General features: G+C 37.1%; 1 protein-coding gene across 13 annotated transcripts in view; it reads left to right on the top strand.

Annotated features, from left to right (window-relative positions):
• The window catches only part of LOC121868335 (solute carrier family 35 member C2-like), a 51,960-nt gene extending 27,979 nt beyond the window's left edge, over positions 1–23,981 (top strand). For all 13 annotated transcript variants that reach the window (XM_042369706.1, XM_042368867.1, XM_042369290.1 and 10 more), the window contains 9 exons: positions 6,935–7,104; positions 7,941–8,155; positions 9,023–9,095; positions 9,897–10,015; positions 10,491–10,624; positions 10,945–11,054; positions 12,691–12,819; positions 13,245–13,420; positions 22,402–23,981. In XM_042369706.1, the coding sequence (XP_042225640.1) occupies positions 6,935–7,104; positions 7,941–8,155; positions 9,023–9,095; positions 9,897–10,015; positions 10,491–10,624; positions 10,945–11,054; positions 12,691–12,819; positions 13,245–13,420; positions 22,402–22,525 (1,250 nt within the window). In that variant the 3' untranslated portion in view covers positions 22,526–23,981. The remainder of the gene's footprint in view (positions 1–6,934; positions 7,105–7,940; positions 8,156–9,022; positions 9,096–9,896; positions 10,016–10,490; positions 10,625–10,944; positions 11,055–12,690; positions 12,820–13,244; positions 13,421–22,401) is intronic.
• The last annotated feature ends 314 nt before the right edge of the window (positions 23,982–24,295 follow it).

Here is a 24,295-nt window from a genome sequence, read left to right as displayed (position 1 = left end):
CTGAAGGCAAATTGTTTACCATTTATTATTACGATACGACACTTTACACCACTTTACACTGAAACGCGGGTAATTTCAACAAAAATATTGTATATTTCCATTCAAGTATCTATTCAAGTCAATTAGGAGGGAATATTATTGTAATACAACAGTTTTTTAACTAAACCATTCAAAAAGCGATTACGGTAACATCTTTTGAACGAAAGAAAGCGAAAGTCATTGTTTTCGTCACGATTTTATCCCACTTTCCACTGTAATACGTATGTAATTTCAGCAAAAATATTACATTTCCATGAATGCATTATATCAAGCACAGTATGAATAGAATATCATTGTAATATAACAGAATTTTAACCGAAAACTATTAAAAAAGTGAGTAACCTGTCAAGAACATCGGAAGCTTAGGTAAAGTCTTTTGTTTTCGTCATGTATTTTATCCTATTTTACATTGAAATACATCACATTTCAGCAAAACTACTATTTATTTCCGAGAATATATTCATTCAGGCGCAGTTTAGGTAAAATATACATGTGATGTAACAGTTTTTTAACTGAAAACGATTCGAAAAACACGTACCCTCTAGCCCTGTTCAAGGAGAAGACTGGGAGGAGCTGTTTGGTGCTGCAGACGATGACAAGGAAAATGATTTTGATGGATTTTAATGAAAATATTCCGAAATATGGTATCGTAGTATTTATTCAAGTCAATTAGGATAGAATATTATTGTAATACAACAGTTTTTAACTGAAAACCATTCGAAAAGCGATTACGGTAACATCTTTTGAATGAAAGAAAGCGAAAGTCATTGTTTTCGTCACGATTTTATCCCACTTTCCACTGTAATATGTACGTCATTTCAGCAAAAATATTACATTTCCGTGAATGCATTATATCAAGCACAGTATGAATAGAATACAATTGTAATATAGCTATTTTAACCAAAAACTATTAAAAAAACGAGTAACATCTCAAGAACATCGGAAGCTTAGGTAAAGTCTTTTGTTTTCTTCATGTATTTTATCCTATTTTACATTAAAATACATCACGTTTCAGCAAAACTACTATTTTTTTCCGAGTATATATTCATTCAGGCATAGTTAAGGTAAAATATACGTGTGATGTAACAGTTTTTTAACTGAAAACGATTTGAAAAACACGTGTACCGTCTAGCTGATACACTCAACAGCTGGTGGTGTGTCATGCGTCGTTGTAAACAATAGGAGGTTGAAGTAGATTACCGGGTATTATATTAAGTGTGAAATATAGAAAAGGTTTTTATTACCCGTATTTTTTGTAGATCAATGAGAACTGTGATACCGTATATGATAAGATAAGTTAGCCTGTGCTAACAACTTCAATATAGACTACTGAAAGCGCGTTGTAAGGTAATTTAGCCTATTGTAAGTTGGTGAGCTTCATTTGCTGAAGGAACTGCACAACTTTTCATTACTAATTGGTACATATTATACGTTACCATTGTTTACTGGCAGTAAATGGTAAATATTTTTCATGTCTGAAGCTAAAAGTTGCTCCTCGCCCTTCCCATCATGCACGGGTTCAACCTAACAAAACTATTACGCATGTATAGGGCGACCCCCAATTTTTTGCCTAAAAATTTGGTCTTAAAAACTCGAACTATACACGAGTATATACGGTACATTCAAATCGGGCGCCATTGAACTCGCACGCGGCACAGAACACGGGACACCGCCCGCTCCCGCAACCTCACACACACACGCATAGCTCTCCCTCACAAAGTCAGTCTCGCTGTAACCACGCTTGTGTTGACATCAGCATTGTAGTTGCAAAAATATTACATTTCCGTGAATGTATTACAGTGGCCCCTCGGTTAACGAACTCAATCCGTTCCAGAAGGTCGTTCGTTAATCGAAACGTTCGTTAACCGAAACCATTGTTTCAATGGGTTTTTGGGTAATTGGTTCCAGCTCACCGAAAATTTCCTAAATTCAACAAAAATGGTAGAAAAGTTCACTTACTTGGAGGTGTGTATGTAGAAGGCTCCTGGATGATGATGATGATGATGGGATTTAGAATGGGGGTGGAGGAGAAGGAAGAAGAGAAGGCATTGGGGTGGAAGAGAAGTCACCCCATGGTGCCATTTCACCCATAAAATTTTAGCTCTCTGGTTTAATTCAAGATTATTTACTTTAAATCAACGCTGCACTGCATTATATATTGTCATTATATAAAATATATTTCAAAATGACCAATAATTCGCTTGGAAACACAGAAAAAAAGCATTTAGTTGAAGAGAGTCTCAAGCAAGATGTTACCTCCACTGAAAACAGAGAGAGACTGACGCCTGTTTGCTGTGTTAAGAGGCTGGATGCCGCGCATTAAACTAGTCACTTTACCTTCAATTTTGTTCAATAATTGTTAAAATGACTAAAAAATTGAATATTAAACTTTTAAAATTATTGAATAGTATAAACTTCTTGATATTTACAAAAATAGTAAGGAATTTAAGCCCTAGAACCGATTAATGTATTGGCGGACTGATACTAAAGCTGGTTGCCCGGTCAGTGCAAGCGAAAACATGTTGAGGTCGGTTCGTAAGAAGTTCGTTAAGCGAATTTTTTTTCGTTAACCGAATTGAAGATCCTTATGGAAGGCAGTTCGTTAATCGAAATTACGTTAACCGAGGTGTTCGTTAAACGAGGGGTCACTGTATATCAAGCACAGTATGAATAGAATATCACTAATATAAGAGTATTTTAACCGAAAACTACTAAAAAAACGAGTAACATATCTTGAACATCGGAAGTTTAGGTGAAGTCTTTTGTTTTCATGTAGTTTATCCTAATTTACATTGAAATGCATTACGTTTCAGCAAAACTACTATTTATTTCTGAGAATATGGAAATGTAATATTTTGCTGAAATGACTTACGTATTGCAGTGGAAAGTGACGAAAGCAATGACTTTCGCTTTCTTTTGTTCAAAAGATGTTACCGTAATCGCTTTTCGAATGGTTTTCAGTTAAAAAACTGTTGCATTACAATAATATGCTATCCTAATTCACTTGTGATGCAACAGTTTTTTAACTGAAAACCATTCGAAAAGCGATTACGGTAAAATCTTTTGAATAACGAAAGAAAGCGAAAGTCATTGTTTTCGTCATGATTTTATCCCACTTTCCACTGTATTATGTACGTCATTCCAGCAAAAATATTATATTTCCATATTTATTTCTGAGAATACGTATATTCATTCAGTCACAGTTAAAGTAAAATATACTTGTGATGTAATATTTTAATGAAAATACGGTATCGTAGTTTTCTTTTGTTTCAAATTTAATTAACAAAGATTGATGTTTCAAATGTAATGAACAAAAATTTATGTACAGTATCTATAAATAAACTTTAATAAATGAATACATTATGTTTTACATCGTCTTGTGCTACCATACCATGGATTTGGCTACTTTGGGCTTGCTATGATGATGCAAGAGATCTGCCCTGGCAACTGTACCAACACTCACATCTGGTGGTGCATTGGTGCATCGATTCCATTGTTTACTGGTAGTTACTGGTAAATATTTTTCAACCTAACGAAACTGTTACCCGTTTAGAGGTCGACCCCCAATTTTTTGCCAAATAATTTGGTCTTAAAAACTCGAACTACACACAGGTATATACGGTAAATAAGGACATGGGGGCCAGGGTTTTTTTGGGGGGGGAGGGGGGGCAGCAAAAATACGCGGATTTTTAACATCCACGGGTATCTCTGTTACGTAACCCCCGTGTATGTTAAGGGCCGACTGTATTGTACTTTCATGATTAAATGGTAAAGTTAGTTTATATTTTTGAGACAAAGTATGTAAAGATGATTTAACATTCAGGGGCACAGGGCAATATGTTTCAAATACAGTGTAGTACTGTATTTTAGAAACTCTTGATTTTACTTGTACATTATTATAATTGATACACGTTCTTTCTACTTCAACATTCCACCTTTTTTTTTTATTAGCCAATTACTAAGGGGTTAATTTTCTCCCTCTGGTTATCTGGGTTTTGAGTGACCAGTATACTGTATGTGTGAGAAAGTCCTTAGCTAGTTACTGTTATTTTACCCCTACTCACCTGAGCTGGTATACACAAAACTTTTCTGCTAATGACAAAAATAGTTCTGTTAACTAGCAGTAAAATTTTAAAGTGTATACACAAAGCTTAACTAGCAAACTTTTACCGCACAAACAGTTGTTTGTTAAGTACTGCTAAACAGCGCTAAGGGTAGCAGGAGTTTATCATATAAAATGGTCTTATGGCTGAATAACCTCAATAAAATTATGAAGATTAATTTCAATATTTACATTTATATACATTTTTATCATTAACCCCTAGGCCCCGGGTGACGTTCCAGAACGTCCGCCTATTTTCCCGCTATTTTTTTTTTTTTTTTTTGTTTTTTGGAAAAGTTGATTTTCTCAATTTATCCCTGTGTGGGGGGGTTACTGCCAGCAGCACCCTAACCCGGGCTTAAGTGTTAAAATAAAAAAATTCTAATCTATGTAGTTTGAAGGAGGATATATTAACCAAGGATAGTGATCGGTGGCTTGGCCTTACCGTGCTGTTTGTAAACAAACCCTCACACACATGTTATTGAAGAAATGGAAGCCTCAACCCCTCACAAGAAAAGGAAGCCCAACTGGACAGCAGACCAGACTTTATTATTGATGGAGGTCACTAAGAGAAAAAGTTAATATTGAATGGCTGCTTCAAGCCTTTCCTAAATACTAAAGACAGAAAGAGGGCATGGCTGGAAATCACCATGAGAGTCTATGTTGCACTTCCTGGTGTGGTGAGGTTAGTGGCAGAGTGTGAGATATGCTGGTTTTCAGTATTGTCCAAGTCGCTAAATAACGCAAGGTTATGGCCACTTTCATCTCTGGGGTTAGAGCCCTATTCCTCCCAGTTCTACTTTGTAGTGTTTCTCTCACTAAATCAGTAACTGCCATGATACCTGCACGGTCCAGTCGGCATCACATGATGAGTTCAGAACCACTATATTCGTTAAATATACAGTCTCTCCTTGACTTACGACACATTCTACTTAAGACAACCCGGACGTACTGACGGCCCTGTCTCCTCCTCTGCTTCATCCAATTAATGTAGACTTCATGCTTAATTAAAAAATTATTGAGGCCCCGTGTGCATTCAGCTGACTACATTAATGGTAAGTACACAGTAACACTTTTAATCATTTTTCATTATTGATTACTTTCACTGTACTGTATTTCATTTTAGAATTTCTATGTATTATTTTCGCCTTCGACTTACGACCTGGTCGTCGGGACGGAACCCCGTAATAAGTCGAGGAGAGACTGTATCTCTCCTTTCCCCATAAATGCGTTGCCGCCACTGATGTTGTTGATGGCTCGCCATGGTATCAACTAACAGACGACTATTACGGGACTTAAAAGTGCTCCAGGGACCTTTTAACTTAACAGAACTATTAAGGCTCTTAAAAGTTTTGTGTATGTACTATTAGTGCTAAACAGGAAAATGTCAGCCTTAACAGCTGTTTGTTAGCACTAAAAAGTTTTGTGTATAGTGGCCCTGAATGTCACCTGTGATTGGGGGGTTTGTTTCAGTACTTACTCTAGTGGTTTGACAAGTTACTTCTTCTTCTGAGGCTGTTTCTCAGTTGTTATGGCTTCCTTTTGCTATAATGTACAAGGGGTCCCCGACTTATGAACAAGGTCCCATAAGATCAATTACTTTAAGAATCAGACATTAGTACAACTGGTTCATAGTATTAATGTATGAGAACTAGTTTGCGTGGCATAATGGGTAGTAATGCGTCACCCAGCCACGCACATTGAGGGAGTGCCAGTGCGCCTTACCCTCACCTCAATAATGTGTGTGATCAAGTGCAAATTGTTGATTTTGCTTATTAACTTTTTTTGGCCTCATCATGGTTTCCAAATGCAAACCTGATGCAAGGGATAGTAGTACATCTAAGAAAAGGAAAACAATTGCAATGGAAGTGAAAGTTGATGTAATTAAGCATTCTGAAAAAGGCGAAACACCCTCAGTCATTGGTAAAGCGTTGGGCTTCAGTTGGTCAACGGTCGGAACAATTTTCAAGGACAAACACAAAATTCTTGAACATGTAAAAGGTTCTATACCAATGCATTCAACTTTGATAACAAAACAAGGAAGTGGAATGTTAATTGAAATGGAAAAATTGCTAGTGATATGGGTGGAAGATCAGCCAGCCCAAGGTTTCAATGTACTGTAAATGTTGAACTTAAATTTTTACTTTCCTTTACTGTATATTGTCATTCAATTTCTTCTTTTCTCGTAAATTAAGTGATTCGAGATGTATAAAAGGACTTAGGCTATGATATACTGCACATAGGGCATGTGTTCCAACTTACACACATTTCCGACTTAAGAACGTCCTCAAGAACGGAACTCGTTCATAACCCAGGGACCCCCTGTATTGTATATACTATTTTGTACTATCCAGAGAAATATATTTATCTCCTATTGCATTACTGCAAATTTAAATATATTTTGATCTCAGTGAAATGCTTACCTACTGTAGATACATCTCTTTATATTGTAAGCATCTACAATTCTACCTATCGATTTATTTATTAAACTCTGTCTGTGCTGCTTTATTACTGTGCTGTCACAAAAAAGTCCTGTCAATCCTCCATCCCATCCATGAACCTGTGAATCCGAGACATCACACTCTGTTGGGCCCATAGATGGCACACTATGTGACGTCTTGGATTCATAGGTTCATGAGTCTCAGGGTTCATGGATGGGACAGGGGCTGCTGGGACTTTATTCCATTACTGTACATATATATCTATAAGGCATGAACATCATCACTTGAGTATGCCAGTTAAGTGCATGCAGATTTTTTTCTAGGCTATTCATTAAACTGTCTTCTCCACCAGGTATCGTGAACATGACGGGGCTGGAGGTGACGGAGGGTCGGCTAACGAGGCGGCGGGGAGGACGGAGGCTTGGGCAGATGATAATCCATTGTATACGAACATTGATTCTTATCCTTATGTATTATACTTGCTCCATCGGCCTCACATTTTACCAGAAGAGGTTATTCCGGGTAAGAAGTAAGGTGTTATTATGGTGGTGTTATCGTGGAGAGAGAGAGATTATTTTTCATGATTTTTAAGAATTATCCAGGATTAGTTCTCACGAAGTCTTACACAAATACTAATACAGTACAGTACTCACAAAATTCCTCTTAACTCTGACAAAATTTGAAGTGATCTTTAATAGATTTGGCTGGATTTAATTTACTCCATGCACGAGTACTTTATGATATTCGTTCATTTTGCTGTATGGAACACCAGCCGTGTTTCTCTCCCTGTGGTTGAGTCTGCCATGTTCACATCCAAGTCTTGCTGGTAAAATTTTAGTTGGAGTCCAATGATGTGTTCAAATCCAAGCCTTATTATTATAGATTATAAAACATGGCACTATAAATGTGCTTGTTCTTAATATTTTTGAGCTTTTGTTGTTGATTCACATTCGACAACAATGGAAATCTTTCCACCAGGCTCTTCATGGTTTACTTGATAAGACAAATATATAAGAATATTTTACTAGATGAAAAATGTTTAAGTGACAAGAATCCACAGAGGACATGTTTTTAGGGGGTGTTGATGGTATAGTACAGTGTACAGTATCTTTCACCAATATGTAAAGGGTTTGAGTCCTGCTTGGCTGGAATACATGTGAGAAGGGTGTTATCAATTGTAACCACAGGTTTCCCAGACTCCAGTTTTTTCCTATACTTAAACTGGATAGACCAACTGCCTGAATGGCTAGTAAGCTGGCAAGGGTATTGGTGGGGAAGGGAAATATGGCTTAGTCATCAATGCTGGAAGTCATCAGAAATCAGTGCCTGTGTCTAACATATATCAATATTTGTTTCAGGATTTCAAGTTTCCTCTAACAGTAGTAATAGTACATCTCTTCATAAAGTTTGTCCTGGCCGGGCTGTTCCGGGTAACATACACTCTGGTAACAGGTATCCCAAGAGTCACACTTCCCTGGGACATTTACTGGAGAAGGGTTTTACCTCCTGGGGCTGCTGCAGGCATTGATATTGGCCTCTCTCAGTGGTCCCTTGAGTTCATCACTGTAGCCTTGTACGTATATTACTGATATGTTGTTGAACTGTCTGGTGCTAAAATGGTAGGATTTTTTTTGTGTGTGTGCAGGGAGTAGAGCCTTTTCTCCTTTTACCCTAGGAAGAATGGATTGGATTGTTATTTAGTTTAATGGTGGCTGTGATGTCTCTGTGGTACTGTACTCAGATCTCATGAAGATTAGGAACTCCTCAGCTTATTTCACCAGGTGATTGAACACCCTAATGCTGAAGAGGGAGTGGGTTAGATTTGATTAGGTTAAGACTAGGGTGTTTAATTGAGAGGTGAAATAAGCTAGGGTTCTTAATTTTCTTGAGATCCCTAATGTTCTGCCTCTCAAATGCCACAATTTATGCTGTTCCACCTCTCTGCCCACCTTGCACAATTGGGTTTGTAGGTGGGGCAGTCAACTTCCTTATTATTATTTCTTCTACCAGCAGTAAAGTGAGGGAGATAGCATATGTCATCATCTATCTGTTTGGTAGTCCATGTGTCTGTCCTTCCAGGCATTATGCTCAGGGTACAGTACTGTATATGTGCAATAAACTGTAACTTTCTGTGAATTTATTTTAAACTTGCTACAGTTGCTTTAAAAAAAATAGACGTGAACCTGTGGTAGTGTGGAGGTGCTAGATTAATTTTATGAAGAAATTATGAGATCATGAACTTTGTAGAGTCAATGTGATAAAAAAGTGGACCGTTTCCTTGTTTCTGCGGGCCATAAAGGTCATCTTATCGTCTCACTCGATGTTCCTAGAGCATAAATTGATATAGCCTAATGCTTAAAGTTGTGAGTTGTATTATTGTTTGGCCTTTGACTTGGCTCGCTGGGTGTTGACTATATCACTCATTTTTTTCTTCCTTCAGATACACGATGTCCAAGTCTACAGCCCTCTTATTTATTTTAATATTTGCTATTATCTTCAAATTAGAGGAAATGGTGAGTTCCCGTATCATTTGTTGAGTATCCGTAATATTAAATGTTACCCCTCGTTATAGAAGGGCTTTGTGAGGGAGACGGAATGCTAGGATATGTTGAATTTGTTTGAGGTAAGGTGGTGTTACAGCATATTGACTTTAGAAAAACGTACAGTGAAAAAACTATTTAACGGATTACATGGCGAAGAAAGTCCATTACATTGAGGGGCAGTTAGATGTGAAACCTCCATCTATCGAACTATACAGAGATGATACTCCATTATATCGAGGGTGAATACCCCCCATTTAACAAATTAGTGTATATGGAGAGATAAGTTCATTATATGGAGGTTTCACTGTATTGTACAGTAATATGTTATAGCTTGAGTTAGAGTGATGTTTTATAGACTATAGAAAAGAAACATACACTACAATGTTATATTTTATAAAGCTGAATTATTTTTTCCTTTAAATGTAAAATATAAAAGAAATGTTAACATAGATACAGGACTGGGGATCATTGCTATACATGGCATCCAGGCTGTAGGTAGTGCTTGGGGCCTATTGGAAACACGTCTTATTCTGTTACACTACCCAGGGCCTCATGTGTATATAGTGAAACCTTTATGTAACACAGAGAAGAATATCTGTTGTATCAAGGTTCTGTTAGATGTGAAACCTCCATTTAACGATCTGTATAAAGATGAAAGTCCGTTAGATGTGAACCCTCCCATCTATTGAATTATATGGAGAGAGAAGTCTGTTATATGGAGGTTTCATATACTGTATGTGTTGAGATGTTGAATGAGGGTTGACATTTCAGAGGTGTAGCGTGGTGGTGCTAGTGGTACTCATTACCGGGGGTCTCTTCCTCTTCACCTACAAGTACACGCAGTTTAACCTCTTCGGGTTCATTCTGGTCATCATAGCGTCTTTACTCAGGTACTCCCCATTTACCCATACAGTATCATTTGTTTGCATTTTATTCATCAAATTATTAAATATGTGGCACAAGTGTATTGAACATGAATTTGTGGCAGTCAATTGTCTATATTTTAAGTGGTTTGGTAAAATATTTGGATGTTTAAACTGTTGCAGACTAAAAAAGGTAAGTGCAGAAGAGCAGATTGGATGTGGTTATGAGTTGATGTAAAGCAATGCCACATATTGTGTAGATGCTGAACAAGGAGAATTTAATCCCTTGTGTACACTGTCACCAATGAGCTGAATAAAATAGTAAAATTGGTGTCCATATAGTGAAGACTGTTAAAGATGAATATTAGTTGCTTCAAGACCAGGGTGGGTCAGTGGGGATGAGAGATTTCTGTGTAGTAGGAAAGAACATTATGATATTGATAAATTAAATGAATTCATTGAAAGTAATAATTTTTTCAATCTTCACCTCCCACCTTTACAGTGGTTTGCGGTGGACATTATCCCAGTTAGTGATGCAGAAGTCTGAGCTGGGATTAAGTAACCCTATTGACATGGTATATCACATTCAGCCGTGGATGACTGTTTCTCTTCTCCCATTGGCTATCATCATGGAAGGTGAGTCAACCCTGAAATTTCTGTCCATGAACCTCCATATCAGTTGTATTTCTTAAATATTTATAGCTATTGCAATTCTACCATCATACCAATCTGTGTACTAAGTATTGAATTGTTCCCTCAGTATCATCATCATCCCCTTTCTTTCCTATCATATTTTACTCCTCCAATCTTTCACTTCACTTCCCCATCTATCAGTACTGTGGTATGTAAATCTTACCTAAGCAGACCTTGGTATATGTCAATGACGTAGTTGAGCCAACAAAGTCCAAGACCTATCCCTTACAGCACTGGTATATGTATCTGTGTGTTTGTTTCAGGCACAGCGATAGCAGCGAGTGAATATGGATTCAGATTTACTGATTCATCCGATGCTTTACATATGTGGGGCAGAGTCATGTTTGGGGCGGTCCTTGCCTTCTTCATGGAGGTAAGTGAGACATAGACTTCAACTGTTGGATTGCACTTCTTTTGTTTATCACTAATCTGGGAGCACCTGTAATGAATCATGTTGGCAAAATATGTGTACAGTATAGTGGAACCTCTGTTTAACGGAATATATGGAGAAGAAAGTCCATAATATCGAGGCTCCGTTAGATGTGAAACTCCATCTAACGATTTATATAGATATAAAAGTCTGTTATATCAAGGGTCATTTAGGTGTGAAACCCCTATCTAATGGATTATATGGAGTCTGCCGTTACATAGAGGTTTCACTGTATCTGTCATTATCATCAAAATATGAAGCCACCGCTCGCTAGTTAAGCTCAACAGTGTTGGTAGTGTGTGCGGTCCTCTCGTGTACCCAGTGATACACCATCATCACGTACAAGACAGGGCGTTTTTCTGTACACATTTATCAACATTCACACATCTCAGACCATTATATATTTTACTCAGAAGTTCAAGGGGCTTATAAAAAGAAAAAAGACTCATTATAAACTTCAATAAAATGTAAATGGAGGAAAAGTTATTTTTGATCTTAACACGTCCCATGAATTTGGTGTTTTTGAACATATTAATTCCTTTGTCGCTATTAAATTTGTCACATCACTCTCCCCATATCTTCCCTGACCCTCTCTTGTGAGGTTTATATATTGTCTTAATAGATTTGTTGTAGATATATTGTAGAACTTAACCGTTTAACGATGGTGAATGAACCTTTGATAACAATGATTTAACCCTTTAACGATGGTGAATGAACCTTTGACAACGATGATTTAACCCTTTGACTATGGTGATAGGACCCTTTGACGATGTTGATAGAACCCTTTGACAACGATGATTTAACCTTTTGACGATGGTGATAGAACCCTTTGACTACGATGATTTAACCCTTTGACGATGGTGATAGAACCCTTTGACAACGATGATTTAACCTTTTGACGATGGTGATAGAACCCTTTGACTACGATGATTTAACTTTTGACGATGGTGATAGAACCCTTTGACTACGATGATTTAACCCTTTGACGATGGTGATAGAACCCTTTGACAACGATGATTTAACCCTTTGACGATGGTGATAGAACCCTTTGACTACGATGATTTAACCTTTTGACGATGGTGATAGAACCCTTTGACAACGATGATTTAACCCTTTGACGATGGTGATAGAACTCTTTGACAACGATGATTTAACCCTTTGACGATGGTGATAGAACCCTTTGACAACGATGATTTAACCCTTTGACGATGGTGATAGAACCCTTTGACACGAGGATTTAACCCTTTGACGATGGTGATAGAACCCTTTGACTATGATGATTTAACCCTTTGACAATGGTGATAGAACCCTTTGACTACAAGGATTTAACCCTTTGATGACTGATTTAACCCATTGATGACAATTATTTAACCCTTTTGATGACAATGGCGTAACCCTTTGACGACGATGATTTAGCCCTTTGACGATGATGATTTAACCCTTTGATGACAATGATTTAACCCTTTGATGTCGGTGATACGACCCTTTGATGACGCTGTTTTAACACTCTGACGATGATATTTTAACCATTCTGGACTCAGAGTTAAACATTGATTGTAATTTCTTTTCTCTACTGCAGGTGTCTGAGTACCTCGTCGTCTGTTTCACGTCTTCACTCACGTTTTCTATTGCCGGTGTGGCCAAGGAGGTCATGACTCTGTCCCTGGCCGTCTATATTTACAATGAACATCTAACTTCTATCAATTTAGTAAGTTTTATTGTCATATATGGCAATTAGTGAAGCCAAATACGTACTGTAAGTCTGCAGAGGATGATATAAAAGGGAAGTGTGTCAGGTGAATCATCAACACCACATCCACTACAGTATCTACATTACAGGAATTACACTACCATCAACACTTCGTCCACCGTAATTTGTCATTACAATACTCACATTACACTATTATGATTATTATCTACACTATATCTAATGACACTAACATCTATGCTACATCCACTGCACTATATACTGTATACTACATCCACTACACAGGTCAGATGACAAAAGGAAAAGTAGAGTTGTATTGTTGGGCATAAAATCTGATAATAGTTTAGTAATGTGTATAAAGCATGCATTTAGATGATAAAGTGCTGTATCCTGTACCTCTATACAAAGTCTTCTTCATTCAACAGATGGGATTCTTGCTATGCATTATCGGCATTGCGCTTCATGTGGTCCTGAAGGCCATATATCCCCCCAAACCTCCCCCGCCTCAGCAACAGCACATCTCATTATCTCCAGCAGATGGCTACCAGAAAGTACCCTTGTTATCTGATACTGATGGTGAAGAGCAAGAACTTTATTCAAGGTAGTTCCTGTTTAGATTTTAGCCCTAAATTTAGGGGTTTTTTTTTTCTATAAGCCTCTTACCCTGATTCGTAGCATTCAGCAGCTTATGGGCTACCTCACCGCTTACTAGGATCTTGGTCCATCAATAGGGTCGTTACACTATTGACAAGCAGACCGACTGTGTATTCATTTGTTGTCAAGTGTACGAGGAGGAAACACAACTCCTCTCTCTGGTCACCTCACAAGTGAATGGTCCTGTATTTGACCTCAGTCGGTTAGTGAGGAGGACTGAGTTCCCTGTTTGAATACTACCTTGTGTACACTCGCCAATAACAAATGTGGCCAAACACTGGTGGAATTGGCAGGAGTTAAAAGTGTCATCATTTTAACATTTTTAGTTCTCTTCCCCAAATTATTCATGTTTACTTTCTTTATATCTGAGGAATTTAAGTAGAGACCGACTCCAAAAAGTTTTCCAAATTGATTAGTTTTAGTCTTAACAAATGAATGCGTGGATGAATGTGTTGGAGTGTTGATGATAAAGCTCTCAACACCGTCAATATTATTTCTGAAGAAGCCTCCAGTATAACAGTAAATTTCAGTTCTACAGTCACCCAGAAAAGTTTTATCACCTCTCCTGCTGCTCCACAAACCTTAAAATTCAGACTCGTGAACTGGAAGCAGTAAACACTGATGCATTATTCTGTCCATAAAGGATTCTGATTTGTAGAGCAGCAGGAGAGCTGACAGGACTTTTGTGGGTGACTACCCTCCGGTTAAATCATTCTTTATTCCCTTTAATTATCATTATACTTTTAGTTTGTTACAATCTAATGACAATCTATAACATTAATGAAGCTGAGACACATGCTAGTCACAATGTACATAACCTTGTTGAGAATTCTTTTGTAGATAAATAGAATGTAAGTTTTCAAATTTTGGGGTCAGGTTGGTTATCACATGAATGAAGAATATGCTCCTTGTCACTATTACCAATGAGCAAGCAAACTATGAGGGATGCTTCATCATATTGCACAAAGGAAAATTGAATGGCTGGACAAAGAAAGGTATAGTATATGTAATACTATAGAATGGGAAATGGGAATTTAGAAAGTCTCTCCATTTTGAAGTGACAAATTTAGCTAACTTCTGGGTCAACTTGGTCCTGAGACCAAATCCACATTTACATGATAATGGAAAAACAAATTATTAGATCTACCTTGATCAGTCTTTAACCTTTTTATTTGGGGCCACATCAGAAGGAGGACTCATAAAATGGGGCTGCAAAATTGGGCAGGTACTCATAATTATGAGTACCTGCCCAATTAAGCCATACATTTAAAAATTTCAATCAAATGTATTCCAAATACTTTTAATAACCAGCAATAGACTGTCTTTAGTACAGACACTCCACGGTTTATGGAAAGGTTCCATTCCTGGACCCTATCTTCCATAAGGTAAACATGTACTGTACCCTGTACTGAATCACAGATGGCGTCTCACAAGGGGTGCGCTCCGCCACCTTATGCATAAATCCGCCACAAATAGTGTTTTTATGCCGTACTAGTTACCTTCCGTAATAACAGAAACAATTGCACAACCCGAAAATTTTTAGAATGGGACTTATGGGAGGCATTCTGTATCCTCGAATTTCCGTAAACTGAGTGTTCTGTAATTCGGAGAGTGTCTATATATGTCATACAACTGGTGTTAGCTGATTTTATATGTGTTCTTTTAATTAAGTTATTACAGTGAAAATAAATAATCTAATAATATACTTACCACATGGATGATCTTTCTTAATGTTAATGTGATATTTGGCACTGTGTGTGTCTATGAGATGAGCTTCTAACTTTGTGGTTTCCAGTCGCAAAATGGAGTGCAGATTCTTGTCATTTAGCTTACATCGAATCTTTGACTTAAGATTTAATTGACTGAATGTTTGCTCACAGATGTAAGCGGAGCCAATTAAACAAGCACAAATAGCAACTTCCTTTTGCAAATATCGATACTGATCTTGAGGCAAATACTTGTAGAAATTGAACAAGTTCCCTTCCAATAACTTTGCATGAAATATGAAACAATTCTGGATATCAGTTAGTTCTAACTGGGTCTTTTGGTTTGATGTCTTGAGGTGAGACAGAGAAGGGATTACTGTACAGTTCCAAATTGTTCTTCTCTTTCGCAAAGTCTCCAAATCATTTATCAAACACTTCCAAAATATTTCCCGTCTTTCTTGCAGTTTCAGCTTTGTGATCCACTTGAGTTTTTGTTCAAATGCCGACATCTGGTTTGCGAGTTGTGACACCTGGTCATCACGACAAAAATGCTTGCTTAGGGTGTGTATGAGAGGATGGAGGACAGTGGGGTAGTGTGGAAAGATGCAAAGCACATAAATAGTAATAGCTAGATGGTTCTCGAACATTCCAGAATATATTTAGGGTGATCATACTTGTCTCAACTCACACAGATGTTTCTTATTGGATGAGGTAATAATCATCTAACCCCTTTTGGTGTTAATCATATCTTTATTAATTTTATTACCCAAATGCTGGAGTTTGTTTTATAAGCTTATTGATTTACTCTCATTAAGCCTGACCCTCATCTTTGCCCTCTTACTCCACCCCTTTGCTCCTCTTGAAGTCATTTCTGGGTCATCTTTGTGAACATACAGCTGAAAGCCCTGGAGTTTTATATTATTTAGTAGTCCATCATGGGTGACTTGTGGGCACTTGACATACATTATTCTTCTGTGTAAGTACAGTGATACAGGTAGTTCTGCTATAACGCGATAATTGTGTTCTTGTAAAATATCGTGTTATAGAAAATCGCGTAATAGAAATAACAGGGCTTATGGAGAAAATAGGGTTAGGTGCAGATTACTCGAAATCGAAAAAATTTAGTAGTTAGCCTAACACAAAGGATAGCACAGTCTAAATAAATGTTACATTCCTATCTAATAATGAAATCATACAATAAATGTAACACTTTACCTTGAAAAAATATGAATGTAACTTGATGGGGGAGAAGGGTGATTTTGAGGTTGATAAAATCGAGCTTCTCTTCAAGTGTTATATCCTTTCTTTAACGATCATCACCGGGAATTCTATCACCAGAACGCTTCTTGGAGATATTCTTCTTTACCATATTCACAGTTAATACCACAAAATTGGAGAAATAGTAAGCAAAAATCGCGTTATAGCAAACAAGCGTTCGCTTTATACAAATATCGTTCCTAATTCAAAAATCGCGTTAGAGCAAATTCACGTTATCAAAACACGCGTTATAGCAGAACTCACTGTATCTCCGTTAGCCGTAACAATTGGTGCAGAGCACTTCCAGGAATGAGAGATTTCCGGGTAATGAGACGACTTGAAACTGGAAAAAACCTCTCATCCCCAGAATTTTCTGGGTAAAGGAAAAATGTTCTTGGAAGTTCCAGAAATTGTGCATTACATCATCTCTCAAAGCTGGAAAAATATCCCTCATCCCCGGGATTTTCCGGTTAGCGGAAAACTTTTCTCAGAATTTCCAGAAAATGCGCCTAGTTTTCATATCTCAAACCTGGAAAAAAAAAACCCTACTCCCAGATTTTTCTGGGTACTGAGAATATTTTCTCAGAATTTTCCAGAAAATGTGTCCGTCAGAAAATTTTAATTCCGGCTATTGAAGAGTTCCGGATTTGAGGGATTCTGGCTAACGGAGATATTACTGGGTACCTGAAATGATATACAGTACTATAAAGTATACCCAAAGCCTTTATCAGTTAGAGGCATTTACTGTAGACAATTGAAATATTGAGTGACTGTTCTGTCTGTGCCAAACTACTACAGTAGAAGTCCAAAAATCCTGACTGCTTGGGGATTGGGTTGGTCCGGATTTTTGGATTTTCCGGATTCTCAGGCAGTACTTTTAAAATTCAAATTTAAGGAGGAATAAAGAAGAGATGAACAGGTACATTTTGATAGTTTATTCATTAGCAAATATAGCATGCTTCATTTATCAAAACGAGCAGTTTTAAGGAAAAAGCTGTGAATTCTAGAATTTTATTCTTTGCCTCTTTTATATCATAAATTGTAGACTTTTCAATGTCGTATGTTTCTGTTAGAACAGTATTGCTCACACCATGTTCTAGTTTCTTAATTATTTCAAGTTTGTCACTCAATTTCAACGTGTTCTTCTTTCTCTTCACACAACGAAGTTTATCTACTTTAGGAGCCATTATTATGGGCTTGTACAGTACAGTATTCTGTAAATGAAAAGAGTAGGACTCATAATTACATACATTGTCACAGTTTGATTGCTCTTTTTAAAGTGGCGACCGCGTGGTCGCTTGTTGTCGCTGTGCAGCTGTGGCACTCACGCAGGCGCGCACACACACAAAAGCCCGCTAGAAAAAAAAAATATTAATTTCCTAAAAGTCCGGATTTCTGGCATCCGGATTTTTGGACTTTTACTGTACTGTGCATGTGTGAGAAGGATTGCATTGTAAGTTTAAAAAAAAAGAACAAGTCCTGTAAATAGAAAAGATAACCCTTGTATGTAGTATTGATGTTTCTTATTTTTTCTTGTCTTAGAACAACAAACATTTTACATTCAGTTGCATTCCTTGGAAACTAATTGATATTTTAATAACTTTTTCGTGTATTTATAAGACTGATTTTTACTTTTTTGTGTGGTCAATATTGACTCACCATTGATCGGTTTAATGCTTCACTCCACCCTGTATGTTGTTTATAATGTGTTTGTTGCCCGGCTGTCACTCTGTCTCTGTGTTCGTCAAGTATATTGTCAATCCAGGTTTTAATTGTGTTTTGTATATTGAATTAGATAATGTATTTAATGTTAATCTGTTCTTTGCATGAGCAAAGGCATTGGTGCAAGTGGTAAATGCCTTCATATAGTCCGGAATAAATACCAGAGCATTGGCTATAGCTCCCTGGAGTGCATTAAAACTGTCTTGTTCCATATTCTATGGGGGGGGGGGTTACCATGGCATAACCTACAATGAAAGATCGATATTATCCTGATAATCCCAGGAAACTATGAAGTCCATCTATGTTCTTAGGACAAGGAAACTGCTTCATCGCCTTTGCTTTGCAGTCTATGGTTTGTATACCATTGCCATCCACTGCCATGTCCAAGGTTATTTGATTTTGGATTTAAGAAATTCACATTAAGAAAGTTTTACTTTCAATCCAGCTGTTTGTAGGTTTGTGAAAACTTCACGTAGTTTCTTTAATTGGCTTTTAAATCTTTCCTCACAATGATAAGATCATCAAAATAGACATAGGAAGGTTGGATAACCTTTTGTTTCACCTTTTCTTGTACCATTTGTTAAACTGAGGGGTAGCTGATGTGCTGGTACAGGATGTAAATCGGGTGGGTGTTCAACCTAGGTGGAATTTCATGGGCTGTCAGATTCATTTTACTTAGTGGTTTGCCAGGTAATGCTATGATTTTCATAAATTTGGCTAGACTAAAAGATCACTTTTATTGTGAAGATGATTGATAATTTTCAAGTGTGAAGTTATTAACTCTGCTTTATCTTGAATGTCTGATTTCTCGGTTCTGTTGTGACCGTTCAGTTGTAGAAAAGAAAATTACCCAAACAACATCCCTTTCTTACGGCTATAGGTCCTCCGGTTCTGTTGAGAACAAGGACATTTGTGAGACTACCTTACCTGACTGTACTTAAGGTAGACTCAAATGACAAGCCTTTCACGCATACACTTTCACTTAGATATATTATATTTGTTCCTTCATTCACATTTGGCAAATGAACTGTGATTCTAGTTAAATCCTGGTTGTGTAGCTGTTGTACACAACAGGTGTTTAAATCCAGTTCTTGCCACTTTCATCCTGAATTTCATTTCAACTGCTAAGTGGGGTTTCAGGGGATGACTCCTTTACTAGTTGTTTCTCTGCGATAAACTCCCCCTTACCTGTCGAGCCAGTTACTACATGAACACCCAGAGTACATTCTAGTAAGTATTACAATTATGTGTTATTGTCTGGTTTCTTGGCTGAAAGTTAATGTTATTTTGCCTTTATTATGTAGAAATCTGCCAGAAAAGTTTTACTGGAACAAGAAAAATGGATTGGCAGTATTGTCACCCTCGCTATATCTAATTGGATTCCTGGGCCACTGGACAGAGGAATGTCTGTAGGTAATACCAGCCACTTATTAGGAGAATACTGTCTCTTTAATTCATTAAGTGACGATGATGAAATAACATTAGCACAGGCCCATGTATCTATATCTAGGGACAACTGATTGTTACCTATCCTCACTGGTACAGTCAACACCTCCACCTAGTCCTCATCATCCAAATTTTGTTGATTTGTTATGATTCCCTTGTCTGAAAAAAAGAGAGAGAAGCATCAATTTTTCTATGGTGCATGATATGTGAGACACCATACATTCCTGACACTATCTGGCATCTACTTGCGAGTGATATATGAGTAGTTTATAACTGGTGAACACTACTGCTTTGTTGTTCAAACCTCAGGTGTTTCAGTCACATTGTGGCTGTTAGAAGGAATGAATTTTTTTGCTCAACTGTACATCATTACATACAGCATAAGTGAATTAAGTAGAAATAGATGGTTAGTGTGTACAATTATAATTATCATCCATACTTTCTTTGGACATTGCAGCAAAGTAGTACAAGCAGAATACTTCCCAAATACTGTATCTGAAAGTGAAAACGTGTCAGCCTTTCAACACGAAACAAATATATGTTGATAAAATCAGCCTCCACTAGGTTTACCTCAATTATTTGATGGCCATTTTGAATTTATGCATTTTAGACAGTGTTCCCATTTTTTTTATTCAGTTATACTTTCACTATTTTATTTGAGTCATGTGTTCAAGTTGAATAATGTCAAGATAATTGCTATTACAATTTGTTCTGGGTCTTTCAATATTTTTCTTTGTCTTCTTTCCCAAAAGCAAAAGGTACAGTTTTTTTTTATTTTATTATTACGGGGAATAGCCCACCTGGGCGCAGGTCATCGACCCACAGTGTGGCTTAGGGGGCAAAAAAATAAGAGTAAAAAGAAATTAAAAATAGAAAAGAAAAAATTATACCCCGTATTAATCTACACCACGAAGATGCCGGAAAACCAGCTTTTTGAAGTGAGACATTGTGTGATTATGGAAACACAGAAGAAGGCAGAGCATTCCACAGTTTGGCTGTGTGGGGAAAGATAGATGTACTATAATGGGTTATTCTAGTGTAACCGACATCCACAGAGAAACAGTGGGCACCACGGGCAAGACGAGTGTTATTAGCCCACAGCCTTGCCAGCGGTACATAGGATGCCAATTCCACCGAACATTGCCCATTAAAGTACCTGTAAAAGAGAGAGAGAAGCAGCATTGCGGCAAAGAGAAAGGGAAGAGAGATTGTCAGCTAAAGGAGGAGAGTTAATAAGATGAAGTGCCTTTGATTCCACCCTATCTAACAGTTGGACAGAAGAAGAGCCACCCCAGATATGAGAGCAGTACTCCAAGTTAGGACGAATGAATCCCTTATAAACTTGAAGCAACTGCTCAGGAGTGAAGTAGCTATGTCATCTGTACAGCATTCCCAGCTTTTGGGAATTTGTTTGGTAAACAAAAGAAACTTACAAGTTTCATATATATGTATCAGGCTGTGCAGATTAGCAGTACCCGGCAGCCTAAACATGCTCAGACTAGGGGCCGGGCAAGTGATTTTTCATGTCCATTTGGCCAACAGGCAAGCTAAATACCTAGATTGGAATTTATCAGGTGCTGCATGACCCCACCTCCCTGTACACGTTTAACTAGGGAAGTCCGACATCAGTGTACTGGGATGAGTGACCTATTTCAGATGTGTCTAACTATATCTACAGTAAGCTGCCAACCCACCTTTAGTCAGCTGGTGTCAAGTTGTCAACATTTCAAAGGAACTACCAAATTGAGAAGCTGTAGACTTGCTGTGGCAGGAGTCATGACCTCACGAAGTGTTACTGCTATGAGCACCAGATTATAGCGGGGAGTGGGGGTAATGTAGTTATGGTGGGCGATCACAGACAAATGATCTGTGAGTGGATACACGCAATAAATTTGAATGTTTAAGTATGTGTTTTTAACTTTTCTCATAAAAAATGCAGGCAAGCAAATTTCCTCATTAAATGTGTCAGTGCAAGTAAAAAAAATATCTGGGCAAGTTAATTTTAGAAGTCACTTTTTTGGGACAAGTAAATGTTCCACATAATCTGCACATCCTGAATTGTATTGTAATATCATTTGTCAAACAATAGTTTTTTTTTATCTAGGTTTTATAAAGGCCTGTGAAATATTTATTGATATAGTAATGGATAGTTTTCTTTCCCAAGTTGGAAAACTGTTATAAGAACAATTGGAGGTGCATGTCTCATTTCCTCATGATTATATAGCACATACTACTGTACTGTATGTCTGAACCAAAGTGAGAATGTACTGTATTGACATTTCTGTTTAGGTAAATGTCAGTTTCTCTACTGTATTTGTTAAGTCATCAGCACATTTCCTGTTAGTTTGTTTACACTTGCCTTCCATGGGATCCATCTGCCATGCCCCTGTTGTAGTTGACTTTTATGTTGTGTTGGTGTATGCCAGGATCTTTCTTCAGGTGTGAGATTTGGACAAGATTCGAGTTAATGTGTAACTTGCATTCTATTTATTTAAACCTGATATCCACTTATCCTTTTACCTCTTCTTATAAAAGATGATGCCTTGTATATAAACATGTCTTGACACTTAAACCCCCAATGCATTACTGAATGCTTATATGGGTGACCCAGTAATGTTGTCTTATCAAATACATTGAATAAATGATCATACTGTACTTTGTTTTGTACAATTGATCCATTTACAGTTAACAACACAAGTATGGTGGCTCCTACATTCTGAGGAAGTGCACCCATTGTTTATATCAGATGTACACTAATGTGTGTGCCCTCTACAAGTTTGATATTTATTTGTTACAGGGCACTCGAACAGTACATGTTAAGACTGACGTGTACAGCCACCTACAAAAGTCCTGTCGCCTCTCCTGAACCACAATCCTTGAGATTCAGACTCGTGAATCTGAAGCATTCATGGACAGAATAATGCTTAAATTTTTACTGCTTCAGGTTCACGAGTCTAAATCTCGGGGTTTGTGAAACAGCAGGAGAAATGACGGGACTTAAGTGGGTGACGGAACCTAATATGATCATCTGTCTAAAAAAATTTTTTCGACTAACATAGTTACTGTTTGTAAGTTGTTACAGTACATTGTTCCTATTTCAAACTTTGCCACTTTTAGAAGTTTTATATGAAGTTCACTTTCACTTACAGCTCATTGGATTAGATTGAACCTTATGGCATCTTTTTGTCATTAATGTCCCCAGATGTAAGATTTTGAAATACTGTACCAGAATTTGTTGAGAATATTGTGTGACACCATTTATCTCTGAAGTGAATAGTAATCATATACATTGTAATTATTTTATTTGTTCAGGTTTCATTTCTGTTTATTACCAGTCTGGGGATATAAAACAGAATTGAGGCTTTGCTGTTATATATGACTGAAGTTAAGGCATTGGTATTTTAGAGGCAAGAGCAAATATTTCTTTGGAGGTTTTATTGTGTTCAGAAGGGGGAGTTTCGACTTCTGCAATGTATTATTTTGAATGGTGAATAAATATTAGAGCTTACGTAAAAGGTACCTTTACAGCTTCTGCATCATAACTCCCTAAATTTGGTTGAAAACAAATGGAAATAAGAACTTTATGCTGGTGCATTATAGAACTTGTCATCAAAATTAGAACTCTCTGTATGTATTTTGGGGAAATTACAGGTGATTCACTCTGGTAGTCTTACCTTTATTTATAACAGGCTGTACTGTACTCTGTTCATGTTTGGTGTATAGTTTAATAAAGGTTTTAATGTTTTCTCTGGTTTATTCATATAACTAGAATAAAGAATTTGATGGTAAAATTCTGTGACTACCAGGGAGTGAATCACCTTCGTGTCTAGTTCCTACTGTTTTTCATGTAAATATAGTCTGTTTAAGATGAAATTAAAGGCTTAAAAAAATGATTATCCGGGTATATAAAATATTGAGGCCTTAAAGAACCGGGAAATATCCTGAATGATAACGTCGGAATTTGTATCTGATGAAACAAACGGTGAAACATTCCAGAAAACTGACCTTTTGCTAAAAGTTCTACTTTAACTTCTTACTTGTTAACTTTATCTTCCTCACTGGAAACTGTTTAATTATGAGTATCTTTCAAATATTTCTTTTGGTGCTGTGATGCTCATAGTCTATTATACAGTATATGGTATTTTGTGTAGCTGATTGTGTGTCTGTCTTAATGACACAGTGCATTCCAGACGGGCTACGGTGACCCTTAATATTATTTTTATACAGATTGCTGAAGACTATATATGTGATGTACATTATTGACGTTGATCAGTCACTAAGACTTTTTTACGACTGAAAATAGTCTTCCTCTTAGTAGTGTTGGTATTAGGAGTTTTGTGGGAGATGTGTTTTTTATGAATAAAGATTATGGTTTGATTATGGTTTATAATTTCCTGTACACCCATTATTAACCTCAATTCATCTTTGTAACTCACTGAAGGGGAACAAATGTACAAGTTAATGAGATTCTGAGCTTCCTCCTCGCTCACTGATCCCTCTACCACCAGGAGTGACTACACAGAATTTTATAGGACACAGTTTCAATGAATGAAATGGAGGAAGTTAAATTTCATTTGACTCCATTTTACAGGTAACCAAAACAAATATTGATAATAGTTTAGTGTTAATGAATGATTTTGTTCATTTCCCAGCTGGGGCAGTGGACTGTATGTCTTCCTTGTACTGTACAG

This window comes from Homarus americanus, unplaced genomic scaffold (genome assembly GCF_018991925.1).
Source record: "Homarus americanus isolate GMGI-L3 unplaced genomic scaffold, GMGI_Hamer_2.0 scaffold51859, whole genome shotgun sequence".
In the NCBI taxonomy this organism is placed as follows: Eukaryota; Metazoa; Arthropoda; class Malacostraca; order Decapoda; family Nephropidae; genus Homarus; species Homarus americanus.
Note: the sequence above shows the minus strand (reverse complement) of the source record. Positions and strands in the feature narration are given on the sequence as shown.